The sequence below is a fragment of the Panthera tigris genome, chromosome B3 (assembly GCF_018350195.1).
Source record: "Panthera tigris isolate Pti1 chromosome B3, P.tigris_Pti1_mat1.1, whole genome shotgun sequence".
Classification (NCBI taxonomy): Eukaryota; Metazoa; Chordata; class Mammalia; order Carnivora; family Felidae; genus Panthera; species Panthera tigris.
The window spans coordinates 2,422,759-2,435,789 of NC_056665.1; the positions used below are offsets into that span (position 1 = coordinate 2,422,759).

The window sequence follows — 13,031 nt, forward strand, 5'->3', positions numbered from 1 at the left end:
ACCACATGCGGACGGAGGTTGCTGGGCTGGTGTGCGTGGAGGTTGGAGGGGATCGGCCCCCCAGAGGGCTCCGTGACTCACGGAAGTCTCCTCGGCCGGGCTCTGGGCTCGGAGCTGCCCGCGGCCGCCCTCCTCTGGGGATACAACGGGCCACACCTTTCCCAAGGGCCACAGAGCAGGAGCCTGGCATGCCAACCTCAAAGCCACCATTTGATGAGCTGCCCCATTCCAGATCCAGCACCGAGCCCCTGAGGGATGGGCCCCCCGTTCCCTTCTGAGCCGTCCTGGCTCCCCAGAGACCGAGGCTAGGAGGTAACCTTCCTTGTTCCCCTGTCACCCAAGCAACCTGTTATCTTTTTCTTCCTCTCAGGGGCAGCCTCGGAACAGAGCGAGACGATCCAGCCGGGAGATGAAATCTTACACTTGGCCGGCACTGCCGTGCAGGGGCTCACGCGGTTTGAAGCCTGGAACGTTATCAAGACGTTGCCTGACGGCCCCGTCACGATCGTCATCAGGAGGAGAAGCGTCCAGTCCTCGGGGACCACAGCGGCTGGGGAGCCCTAGGCAGGCCCGCGCCGACACCAAAGCCGGGGACAGACAGCCCCTCACAACTGCTAATTCTCAGGGTCACTGCTCACCCCTGCCTGGAGGGGGGAGGCAGCAGAGTCGCGCTTCCTGGTCGCTGCTGCCCTGGTCCAGACCTTCTGGGACACGCCCAGCCAGGGGAAGGGCCCGGTCACGCCGGGGAGGCCGCCAGTGCCTACAGACTATGTCCAGAGAGCGTAACGGTAATACTATGGTGCAGTAAATAAAACGGACACGTTACAGTTTGATATGAAACCCGTGTCCCGCTTCGCAGATTTCCCACGTCCTAGAACGGCAGAATGGCCGACTCCCCAAATAGCATTTGGGTTTCTTGTGAGCCTGCCTCGAGGGCACACTGGGAGAGGACAGGCCATCCTGTCCTACTGGGCACGAGCCAGGGCAACTCAAAGGCTGGGGGCCACAACCCCCCCCAAGGGTCGTTGTCTCACACAGCTGGCCGTTGGTGCTGGCTGGTGGCTGGGCACCGAGTGGGGGCCGTGAGCCCGGACGCTCACGGGCGGCCTCGCCCCGTGGCCTGGACCTCCTCGCAACATGGCGGCCGGGTGCCAGGGTGAGCGTCCCCGGAGAGTGAGGGGCAGGTGGCAGTCGTGTCCTTCCTGTGACACGCTCCGCTGGCTGTGGAGCCACACAGGTGTCTTCCTCAGTCCCTGACCCGTGGGGGCCGGCCCGGGTGCGAGGGGAGGGGAGATGCTTCTGGGCTCTTTTGGGAAAACACAATCTACCACTCGCAGCATTTGCAAAACTGGTTTGGGTTGGGCCGGAGACTCATCCTCGCAAGGGTGCTGCCTGGTGGGGGGGGCAAGGTAGCAGAGGACAGGTGAAACTCCGGGCACGGGCAGGTGTACCAAGAGCACGGGCCAGCGCGAGCAAGAGAGAGTGAAAGAAGCTGCTACCACTTACCCAGCACGCGCCCAGCACTGGGTTGGTGTTCAGTGGACCCTGTCTCCCTAATGACAGTAATGTCTCCAGAGCATGGTTTGTGCCATCGTATTCACGGGGGGGTGGGGGGGGGCACCAGGACGCGGAGACGGCAGGTAACTTGTCCACGCTGGTAAACGATGAGGTCAATAACCAGAGGGATATGTGGTTCAGTCACCTCTCCACGCCCGATTGCCAAGCTCAGGACAAAGAAATGTCTAGAAGCAGCCAGCGCGCTCTTTGATGCGACCCTGGGCGGCGTTCCAGCCCCGTCCCGGCCCCACGTCTATCGCAAAAACCACAGACAACAGGAACACGAGTTATTCCCGGGGCCAGGAGCGCCGGGCCATGCCGGCGGGAACTGGTGGCTTCTCCGGGGCAGTGAACTCTTAGAAAAGGCCCCCGGGGCCTCGTCTTTACACGAGTGCCACAGTGACCTCACGGCAGTGGCCGTCCCCTCGCCGTCCCGTTCACCCCGGGAAGCCGTTGGGCTCGGCGTGGTCGTGTCCTGCCTGCTGCCCCCCTGCGTCCCCTTGTGAATCCCGTGAAGCCCCGGGCGGAGGCAGGAGCTGAGCCGCCTCGTGGACCAGTTCTTCAGGTTTCATAGAAACCCTGAAGACGCAGCCCCGGAAGGCGTGACTCAGTCCTGCAGCCATCCGCAGGGTCCCACCTGCGTGACGAGGCCACGGGGACCCGGAGGCACACCCCCGCCCCCACCACCTCGCGCAGAGACGATTCCGATCATCGGGCCGTTGTCAGGCAAGCGGCCAGGTCAGGCACGTGGACCAGCGCAGGGAAGGAGGACGCGGCCTTCTGTCGGGACTGGGAGGAGGGGACACGCATGACCATGGTGCCGGCCGGGGCCAGGGACACACAGAAAGCCTCCCGCCGGGCCGGACAAGCCAAGTGAGCGACAGGGGCAGGCTGGTCTCGGGGCTGGGGCGCGGCTGTGGGTGTCGGAAGGGCCCCCGGCTCGTTAGGAACGGCCACGAGGCCAGGCCCAGAACAGCCTCTGCAGACGGTGTTTCCAGCCACCCACAGGGACCCCAGCGTCACGGTTCCCAACCTCGTCAACACGGCACGGAAACGAGCCTCCCCGAGGGCCTCTCCCGGCTGCCCCGGTCCTCTGCTTTGGGCAGTGACCTCGCCCGTCCCTCCATCCGCACGGACTCCCGAGCAGCGGGCTGGGGCTGGCATTCGTGTCCCCGTGTTGTCCTAGAGAGACAGGAAGTCGACGCGCAGGGATGCGAGGGGTCTGAGTGGCAGGCACGGGACCAGACGCATGCTTTCGGACTCCTAGTCCAGTGCTCAGTTTACCCCGACGCCGGCAGGTGGGCGGGGTGCCCGGGGGGCCCCGTGAGACGTGCGCCGGGCAGCACGGCTCTCCACGTCGCTGGACGGCCCGGCACAGGCAGCCCCGTCTCGCTAAGACCACCGCCTCCCGGGGACTCCTGAGCCGGTGCGCCCAGACCTGGCTGCACCTGCGGAGGCGACTCAGGAGGCGCTGACACAGGACAGTGCCGGGCAGTTCTTCACGAAGGAAGGGAATCGAAATAAAGTCAAGAGTCTGATGACGACTTCCCGAGAAGCTAGCGGGGTGATCCCGACGGCACGACCGTGGGATCTGTGGTCGCATCACCACCCAGGGAGAAGGGGGCTTTCTCAGCCCCGGACACAGAGCCTCCCGTTTTAAAGGCTCCTCGGGCTTCGGCACATTCAGGGGACGGGCGGGCCAGGCAGATGTGAGGACACGATGCACAGGACTCTGGAAACTTCCTGCAGGCACTTCCGGCTGCCACACAAGGGGACTCTGCTCAGACACGCAGGGATCTTCCGCACCAGCAAGGCGGGGGACCGCAGGGGAGGGGGTGCCGGAGAACTCCACACGACTGGGTGGTCCTGACCGGGGAGAGGCAAGGGACCTCGTGGGGCTGCTGAGGCCCCTCCCAGGTGGCAAGGCCGGGCTCCCCGGGTCCGACGGCCCACCGCGGTGGGCAGGGCCCGTGCAGGCCCGTGCGGGGACTCTGGCCGGCGCTGCTGGAGGGGACCTGCTCTCCCAGCCTTCCTGCTGACCCCGGCACGGCCCGACCCAGGCCTCTAGCACGGAGGGCAAGAGAAGTTAACTCAGGGGAAAGAGACAAAACAACCCGTTCAAATAGAAGATACAACAAACGAAATATTGGACGTATTTTTCCTTAACGCTCATCTCATCTGTTAAAGCAGTATTTTCTAAGCTTTTTTTTCAGGGACATCTTTTTAAAGGGGAGACCCTGGTGCGGTGTCATCAGGAAAACAGATGTCAGGTCTGCGGCAACAGGTCGGACAGAGTCCCGGACGCTGAAGGGGCAGGAGAGCCTGGTTTCCGGTATTGACAGGGGTTCCCTCTGACCAACAGGGACAGGAAATCTCAGACAGTGACTGGCACGGAAATCTGGACCGTGGAGTATCACCCTGTGGGCGGCGGCGGCTGGAGGGCTGGGTGTGCCGGCTGGAGGAGGTGTGCAGACAGCCGGCAGACAGGGCACCGGGGCGGGTCCCCCAAGGGGGCCCCGAGTGGGAGGAGAAGGAGCGGGACAGGGGGGCCTCTCTGGCCGGCCTCTGGGGAGACGAGCGGTCCCCAAGCGGCTTCCACAGAGGGAAAAGCGGTACCCCAGCACCTGGAGCTCTGTGACGAGCGACGCAAGTTCTGGGCCAGCGGGCGAGCATGTCAGCTGTAGAATTTCTTCACGGCTTTCTCCAGGTTGGCGTAGAAGCCAGCCATGCTGCGGGGGAAGAAGGAGTCCACCACACTCCGTGGGAGGTACCCGCTGAGGTCAGTCTGGAAGAATGTGACCAGGTGGGTCCGGCCGGGCTCCCTGGAGAAACCAGATCAGAGTCACGTCACGTGTCCGTGGCAGGGCACTGGGGCCGCACAGCAGGGCCGGTGAGGAGGGCCCGCCCCCCACCCCGGAGAACCAGCCGGGACGTGGAGATTCGTCCTCAGGAACCCCACACAGCTCTGCGCCTGCCCATCAGACTTGCTCCAACGTCATGTAGGTCAAGGGCCTGGAGGAGGAGACCCTTTAGAACCCTGCCCTCCTCCCAGATGTACAGAAAGGGAAGTGAGGCCCAGAGACAGACGGGCTGAGCAGACAAGCAGTGTCGGCCAGCACGTGCTGCTCTGGGCCGTGGCTTTTCCGGTCTGCGCGGACCATCCAGTCTGGGGCCACGACTCCCTCCGTCTCAAAGCTTCACATCCTCCGCCCCCCCGCCCGCTGAGCCCGGGTGGCACCCCCCTCCTCTGTCTGCTCCTTCTCCCGGGGCTCGCCTGAGCCCTAGCATCCCTCCGCATGAACTCTTTGCCTGGAAACATGAGCAGGTAAAGGAGACACCTCTGGGGGGGCACTGGGCGTGGAGGGAGGTAAACGCACGCCAGGCTGGGAGGGAAGAGGCAGCCCCCAGAGGCTACGGACAAGAAAACAAGGACAAGAGGGGGCGCCTGGGTGGCTCAGTCGGTTAAGCCTCCGACTTCAGCTCAGGTCACGATCTCGCGGTCCGTGAGTTCGAGCCCCTCATCGGGCTCTGGGCTGATGGCTCAGAGCCTGGAGCCTGCTTCCGGTTCTGTGTCTCCCTCTCTCTCTGCCCCTCCCCCGTTCATGCTCTGTCTCTCTGTCTCAAAACTAAATAAACGTTAAAAAAAAAAAATTAAAAAAAAAAAAAAGAAAACAAGGACAAGAAAACAAGGCAGAAGTTCATGGTCTCGGTCAGGGCACCTGTGCATGCGGGGGACCAAAACCGCATGCAGCTGTGTGTCGCGGGGCGTGTGACAGCGATTTTCAAACTCCCGGAAGGAGTTTTAGCAAAACCCTGTGGCAAGGCCCTTCGAGGACTGTGTGGTTGAAGGCGCCCCCCCCCCCCCCCCAGTCCTGCCGCCCGTCCCCGACAGAAGCGTTACTCTGGGTCACAATCTCGGGTGCAATTTCTTTCACTGTCAACTGACCTTCGGTTATTATTTACCCAGAAAGTTCTAGTAAAAACCTGCCCCGAGCTATGAGAAAATGGGACAGAACTGCCCCTGAGTGCAGGGTCAGGGCTGGCTCACGTGTGCTCTCAGAATCGCCCGTCAGCCCCTAGCACTGCCAGCCTCTTCCGTGTTGGGGGGACCCAAGCCCTGTGTGGGACACGGGGTGGGGACGGCCAGCCGCTCAGCCACTCCGGGTCCTCCAACTCTGCACCGCCAGCCTCTGAAACCTTTCACCCGACATAGATAACTTGACCTCCTCTGGCCTCAGTTTCCTCATCTGCTAAATGGGACCATGACGTTCGCCCAGCCTGTCTTATGGGGCGGGAGGGAGCAGTCCACATTGAACAGTCCCTTCCCCTGGGCCTGGTGCTCTGGGACATTGCATCACTGACGAGTAATGTCAGAGCCTACAGAGCCATAAGGCATTTTTATGACTGCAAATTGTAACTAACGTGCCCCATGAACGAAAGGTCCACAGTTAAGCTACGCGTGGGTCTGGGCACGTAATTCCACGCAGGAGATCAATCTCACCCGGGCAGAGGTTCGCAGAAGCAACCACAAGGGTGGTTGAACCCTCTCACGTACCCCGGCCTCGGGGGGCATGACCGATGTTCCACGTTCACAGCTGGAAGACAGCACAAAGTGGCCAGTGAGCTGCGACCTCAGACAGTCGGGGCACCGTGGCCCCTCCTGCCCGCAGACCCCGCCATCTGGGGCCCGAGGAGTCAGCACGGGCGCCCCGTGACCTGCCCCTGAGCGTCCCCCCCCACCCGTGTCCCTCACACCCACACACACACACGTGTGCACACGCTCATGGGCGTCCACACACGTGCACAGCCTCCCCAAGCCTGCCAGCTTCTTAGAGAAAAGAACACTGCACGGGCCGAGGCACGGCGGTAGGAGAGGCGCCCCCCCTGCCGGGATCCGGAGGAACAGCAGGGGCTGCGGGTTCCCCGGGTGAAATACGCCTTGGCAGGACTCTGTTCCCCGCTGGGAAGGAGGGGACGGCCCACAGCCCCTCGGGGACGCGCCCCCACGGGCCCAGCGACTCGTCGCACACGGAGGCTCCGTGCAGTCAAACCAGGCGACACGTGTCGGGCGTGGACGATGAGCCTTGGCGGCCAGCGGGGCGCTGGCCACATCTGAGACTTAGACGTAAAATTACGGGGCGCCTGGGGGGCTCAGCCGGTTAAGTGTCCGCCTTCGGCTCAGGTCGTGATCTCGCGGTTCGTGGGTTCCAGCCCCGCGTCGGGCCCTGTGCCGATGGCTCAGAGCCTGGAGCTGCTTCGGATTCTGTGTCTCCCCCTCTCTCTGCCCCTCCCCTGCTTGCACTGTCTCTCTCTCTTGAATAAACATTTATTAAAGGAAAACATACATATATATGAAATTACTAGCATGTGGGCCCTCCCCCTCGGCCCTCCGTGGCACACGATCCCACCCAAGCCGACGAGGAGAGGCCCACGCACAAGGGACGCAGGACGTGATCCCGGGGCGGCCGGCCGGCACTCACCGTTGGAGCTGAGAGTCCCATCCTCGTACTTCTTGACCAACACCAAGTCCACGAAATCTCTGGGGGAAATGAGCTTCATGGCGGCCGAGGGGGTGGCGGTTCTGCTGATACACAGCGTCTGTCAAAGCCAAGGGGAGTCCAGCTGCCGGCCGGAGGTCTCCCTGCTCCCACCCCACACCCCGGGGTCTGGGAAACCGGGGAGGGGGCAGCGCTGACCGTGGACTGCAGGCTCTAGATCGGGGCCACTCTGAGCTTACGTCTCAGGGTCCCCAGAGTTGCCACTGACTGTGCGTCCAGGGAGAGCCTGGCTGGGCAAAGCTCTCGGGCACCTCCCCCCGCCACTGAGCTCTGAGACCTGGGTGTCATGAACCCATTTGACAGGTGAGGACACGGGGGCTGGGAGAGGTGAAGCAGCTCACCGCTAAGCTCAGGCGGGGAGGTGTGAACCGCCTGAGAGGCAGGAGGGGTGCTGGTTTTTGGCTAACCCTGCACCTGCCTGACCCTGAGAGGCTGAGCCAGGCAGCTTTCTGCTTCCCCACGTCCCAGGCCTGGAGGACGTGCCCCAGGAACCCCACCCCGTCCCAGAGCACCCCACCAGTCCTCTCTCCCACCCTGTAAGCCAAGGTCACCCTAAACCCACCCGGGCTCTAGTCCACTTTCCCCTGGTGCAGCGGGGCCCCGTCCTCTCAGGCTCACAAAGGAGAACAGGTGGAGGACGGGGTGGGCCGCCTGGGGGCGAGGGACAGCACGACTGGCAGGTGTTTTCTCAGCCACCTCTGTCCCCAGGGTTTGAGTCTGCAGCCAGGCAGGCAATCCCTGGGGGGAACCGGGAATCCTTTTCCAGATGACCCGGCCTCCCCCGTGTGCCTGCTAAAACCACCTGCCCGAGAACGGGCTCACCTGGACGCAGGCCCTCCCTCCCCACTGGAGACACGGGCACAGCACGCTCGACCCGTCTGGAATCCTGTCACGCGCGCCCGAGTCCCCGTGCCCAAGTTCCCCAGGGCGCCAAAGGGACACGTCAGGATGCTGATTCCAACAGCAAAGGAGGGCATGCAGGAGTGAGAATGTCCTGCCCTCCCCTCTCTTGAGCAGATTCTTTTTTTTTTTAAAGCATATTCTTTCTAAAGGCCAAAGCTTCTGTTAGAAACAAGGCAGTCCGGCCTTGTCTGAGTCCTCGTACTGTGCAGCAGGACCAGCAGAAGCGATTTGTTCTTAGTAACAACACGGCCGGCTTCTACTCCCGATTCCTGCCGCAGGATGCCTCGTTCCTGAAGGAGGGTGTTTGGGGACGGAGATAAAGAGGACACGGGTAAGAGACCCTGAAGGTGTCAGCGCGTGTCCTCAATGCCACAAGCTTGCGGCGTGGCCCTGTGTCTCATCCATCCGTCTGTCCATCCATCATCTACCTATCAACTCGGAGATTCGTCACAATCTGGCTGATACACACCGCCCTGCAGGGGAGGGCTCCTTCCCCCCATTCTCACTGCTTCACGGAGAGGTCAGGTGCCGTGGTCAGCCGCTTCCCCCGCTGAGCTCACCAGCAGCCCGTGTGTTCCCCTCTTTTATAGCTATTGTCCACTAAAGGCTCTTTCTTCCTTGTTTGTTTTTTTTTTGAAGATTTTATTGTTAAGTAATCTCTACACCCAACGTGGGGTTTGAACCTGCAACCCCAAGATCAAGACTCACACGTGCCATCAACTGAGCCAGAGAGGTGTCCCCTCTAACTTTCTAAGTGGAAAGTCTTATCTTTTCACAGACACGTGAATTAATTCAAGGAGAAAAGACCCCCTGTTCCTCTCATGAGAGATGTAAAATAGTTTACTTTTATAGCTTATAGTCCTTCATCAACATTGGTAATCTAATCATGTTATTTTACTAAATTATAATCCTATCCTCAGTCCAGATTTGAAAAATTTTTAATGTACTTTTTAATTTTTTTTAACGTTCATTTATTTTTGAAGCAGGGGAGGGGCAGAGAGAGTGGGAGACACAGAATCCGAAGCAGGCCCCAGGCTCTGAGCTGTCCGCACAGAGCCCAACACGGGGCTCAAACTCACAGACTGTGAGATCATGACCTGAGCCGATGCTTAACCAACTGCGCCCCCCAGGCACCCTGGGTAAATTTATTTTAAAATGAAGCTATTTAGGGGTGCCTGGGTGGCTCGGTCGGTTGAGCGTCCGACTTCGGCTCAGGTCATGATCTCACGGTTCGTGGGTTCGAGCCCCGCATCGGGCTCTGTGCTGACAGCTCGGAGCCCGGGGCCTGCTTCGGATTCTGTGTCTCCCTCTCTCTCTGCCCCTCCCCCACACGCGTTCTGTCTGTCTCTCTCAAAAATAAATAAACATTAAAAAAAATTTAAAAAAGATAAAATGAAGCTATTTAACTATCCCAAGATGGGGGACGGGGGGTGGAAATATCACTTGGCATAAAGGCCACCACAAAATATACAGGCAAAGGATTGTTGGATTGTAATTCTAAGCGGACTAGCAGATGTCAAACGGGGGTCAAAGGCACATTAGTCCCCGAGACCCCCCTCTTCAGACTGTCAGAGAGTAAACTGAGATGGGGCGATCTCACCATGTGGGATTCCATTTCAGCTCTGGCCTGACGTCTTTTGTATCCCAGGGGTGTGTGCCCCACCTCTCAGGAAACGGGGACATACGCTATGACAAGGGACTGCAATGTGACTTTTGGCGGAGGCAGAGAACACCTGGGTCCTATCGACTGGCCAACACACAGCACTATGTCTTGAAGGTTTCACAGCGTCGTCTGTGTAAACAGCCGAGAGGCGGTCACGTCCACAGATGGCAAAATCAAACCGGGTGGCAACATTTCCCCCCAAGGCAACTGGCTTATTAGTTTTGTCTACGACTTTGTTTTGTTTCCTTAACTTCCGTAATCAGAATGAGGTGGGTTCTTCCTGCTTACAAGCTCCTGAGGCTTAATGTTCTGAAGACACAACCATCTAGAAATATGTCCCTATGGTGGCTGATATCTCCGTGTGGCTGTTTAAACTGACATCGGGAGTAACGACAAACAAATAAAATTAGCAATTCACATCCTCAAACAATTCATTTCCTTCACTTTCTTGACACGTTTCAAGGGCTCTGTGGCCAACCGGGGCTAGTGGCTACTGTAGTAGGCGTGGTTACAGCACAATTCCATTATGGTGGAAAGTTCTACTGGGCGGGGCTAGCTTAGACGACGCACGTCTTACCAATGGAGAAACTGTAATCCAGAGCCGCCACCTGGCATAGCCCCGCAGCTGGCAGAGAACCCCGACGCTGGGGCCAGGACTCTGGATTCATGATCACGGCCCCATCAGAGGGCGATATTTCAAACCAGAGCTGGGAGGTCAAGGTCAAATCCAGGCACTGGCCCGGCAGCTGCAGGGCCCACATTCACACCCCCCTTTTCGTCAGCTGCTGCGTTCTCTGCACTCTGCTCAGGGTTCCTCCGCCTCGCCAGTCACGCCGTCTCCTACCTGGACCTGGCCAGCGGGCAGCCTGTGTTTGCTGGGTACCAGGGGTTTGCAGGGTCCTCCCCTTGCCAAGAGCTGCCGCTGACCAGCTCCAGAGGGAGGTGACCGCCAAGGTAAGAGCGCTCGCAAAGACTTACATCCGTGATGCTTTCGATAATTTCAAAGCTGCTCACATTCTCATCCCACTGGTCTCTCAGGGTCCCAGCAAGTGGCTTAACGCAGCCCCACACCTTCTCTGGCGTCCCATTCACGATGCCTTCTCCCCGGTACCTGGAGCACAAGGAGGAAGGTGATGCCAGGCATCAACCAAACGCTTTTTATCCTGGGATCGTACACAAGGACTCGGTGCCACATCTGTCACCGCTCTTTGAGACAGCCTCGCGGATTGGGGGCTGAGGTTTACCAGCCCGCCTCCCCTCAGGCCTGCAGGAATGGACAGTGAGCTTTCGCAAGAGACAGTTTGCTGGAAATGGTTGAGATAAAAACAGGAAGGTTTTCTGGACGACAACTGGCCAGCTGATTCCAGGGTGCTAGGGGAGACTGGAATTATTTTAGGAAGCAAACCCACAGAGACATCCAGAGCGGTGTGGCACTTCTGATGAACTTGGACAAGGCACTTACAGGTTCCCTGGAAACTCCATAGATGGCCTCCAGGAAACCGAGACTCCATTCTGTCAAAAGGCACAGAATCGCAGAATTTAGAGCTAGAAGGGCTCTGGGAGATCACCTGGCCCCTTCCCCTGGTCTGGAAGTCTGGAGCCTCGAGAGGTGGGATTCTCCAAGGTGCGTGACCCCACTCGTGTGCCAGGGCGGGGGTCCTGGACCAAGCTGAACGTGATGAAGCAACGGCTCTTAACTGGATTCCAAGGGCTCAGGGCGGTTTTCCAGCCTCTCCAAATCACCACGCATTTTGTTTCCTCCAGCAATGTCAGTCTGCTCGTTAAAAGTCATGAGCTGCGCAGGCAAAAACCATTCCCATGCCGCCCTCCCGGGAACACAGAGAGAGGTGCAGGCTTTGGAACCTGGTGTTTTGGCTCGACTCCAAACCACCGTGTGCTAGCCAGGCGGCCTTGGACAAGTCACACAAGGAAAGGGACAGACACTTATCTCCCGGGGTCACAGTGCGCACAACGGGCCTAGGATTTTTTTTTTTTTTTTTTTTTTTTTTTTAAGGAAACAACCCTCAAGGGAATCTCCTCCCAATCCAGCTCCAGGGTATTGGAATGCAGAAAGGAGCGGGAAGAGGAGGAGCCTGGGGTCTACGGAGGAGACCCCGGCCCCAGGGAGCAAAGGCCCCACGACCCCTTCCTGCCCAGCTCCTCACTCACGGCTTCCCGGCAAATTTTCCATCCTGACTTGTCTTGCCGGTACTGGAGCATCTTCTCCGCCACCGCCTCGCCCATCTGCGCGGCCAGCGCCGGGTCCATAGCGCCAAGGGCCGCGCGTGGCTGCGGGGTCGCGGCCCGGCTGAGCGGCGGCGGGCGCCGGGTCCGGGAGGCCACAGCTCGCGGGCCCGGGCGGAACCTGGGCCTCGGCCCCGCCCCGCACTCGGGATTGGCCCAGGCAGGCAGACGGGCCCCGCCCCGCGCTCGGGATTGGCCCAGGCCGGCAGACGGGCCCCGCCCCGCGCTCGGGATTGGCCCAGGCAGGCAGACCGGCGGCCTGAGACTGGCACCGCCCGCGAGCGCCAGACCCGGCTGGGCGGGTCCGGGGATCACGGCGCAGACCTGCCGGGTCCGCCTCCCGCCCGCCGGGTCCCGGGAGCCGCCTTGCACCCCGAGCTCGGGGCGGCCCCGCGGAGGCCCAGGCGGGCCGGGAGCGCGCACCGGTGCTCGGAGCGCCCGCAGGCCTGCAGCCGGGCCGGGCGACCGTGCAGTTCGCGTCGGAGATGAGCTTCTGGGGTGGCTGCTGCGGGGGCGCAGGGGGGGGTGCGCGGGGACGCGGGGTAGGGGCCGCAGCCGCGGAGGGGAGACGGCGGGGCCGGGGAGGAGAGGGCTCCGTCGCCGGTGCCCAGACGGGGGAGGCTGGAGGTCTGTGCCAGTGACGTGGGGGCTGCAGAACGGCGGCCGCCCCTGCGGCCTGAGCCCCTGGGGACCGTGGTGCCCTCAGTTCTGGGCACTTGGGGTCGGAGGGCTGAACGACCTAAGTGGAGGGGCCCAGGAGGCGTGGGATGTGGGGGGCATCTGGGGCAGAGTGAGGCTCCGGGTAAGAGGTACAGGCTTCTGCGCATCCGGGTGGCCTCGGTCTTGGGGAGCGAGTGGGGCCACATCCCCCTGGTGCGAATGGCAAGGGCAGCCTCGGTCTCTCCTCTTCTGGAACCAACCAAATGTGTGAAGAGGTCAGCACTGAGGTCTGTGTGTGCGTGTGTCCCTGTGCCTGTTGTTTCTTGTAAAGGTGTGAAAAATGGTCGTAAACCAAAAGACGACTTGAAAATCCTTTTCGGAGATTGTGATGGGCTGCCGGGCTGTAAGGAAGCCCTGGACGGGGACTTGGGGACTTAGGGACTCCC

General features: G+C 60.7%; 2 protein-coding genes across 8 annotated transcripts in view; one reads left to right on the forward strand and one right to left on the reverse strand.

Moving 5' to 3' along the window:
- Positions 1 to 840, forward strand: part of IL16 (interleukin 16) — a 70,601-nt gene extending 69,761 nt beyond the window's left edge. For all 3 annotated transcript variants that reach the window (XM_042987907.1, XM_042987909.1, XM_042987910.1), the window contains one exon: positions 371 to 840. In XM_042987907.1, coding sequence (XP_042843841.1) covers positions 371 to 564 — 194 coding nt within the window. In that variant the 3' untranslated portion in view covers positions 565 to 840. The remainder of the gene's footprint in view (positions 1 to 370) is intronic.
- STARD5 (StAR related lipid transfer domain containing 5) lies at positions 802 to 12,044 on the reverse strand. Of its 5 annotated transcripts, XM_042987913.1 has the most exons (7): positions 11,851 to 12,031; positions 11,144 to 11,193; positions 10,660 to 10,792; positions 8,221 to 8,308; positions 7,038 to 7,155; positions 6,059 to 6,152; positions 4,238 to 4,379 (listed from the first exon to the last, which is right to left on the reverse strand). In XM_042987913.1, exons 1-7 carry the CDS (start codon positions 11,947 to 11,949, stop codon positions 4,338 to 4,340), a joined length of 624 nt encoding a protein of 207 aa, XP_042843847.1. In that variant the 5' UTR covers positions 11,950 to 12,031; the 3' UTR covers positions 4,238 to 4,337. The 5 variants fall into 5 exon arrangements, with proteins under 5 accessions (XP_007078323.2, XP_042843846.1, XP_015391241.2 ...); XM_007078261.2 differs by lacking the exon at positions 8,221 to 8,308 and having other exon boundaries at positions 802 to 4,379; positions 11,851 to 12,044; XM_042987912.1 differs by lacking the exon at positions 6,059 to 6,152 and having other exon boundaries at positions 802 to 4,379.
- Between the last annotated feature and the right edge of the window lie 987 nt (positions 12,045 to 13,031).

Bases quoted from the DNA above. Each gene is read 5' to 3' on its own strand.
- STARD5 (XM_007078261.2), bottom strand. From the start codon at position 11,949: ATGGACCCGGCGCTGGCCGCGCAGATGGGCGAGGCGGTGGCGGAGAAG. The intron at 7,156-10,659 runs GTAAGTCTTTGC...TGGCTTTGACAG, and splicing joins TTATCGAAAGCATCACGGAT to ACGCTGTGTATCAGCAGAAC. The intron at 6,153-7,037 runs GTGAGTGCCGGC...GCTGTCTTCCAG, and splicing joins TGGGACTCTCAGCTCCAACG to CTGTGAACGTGGAACATCGG.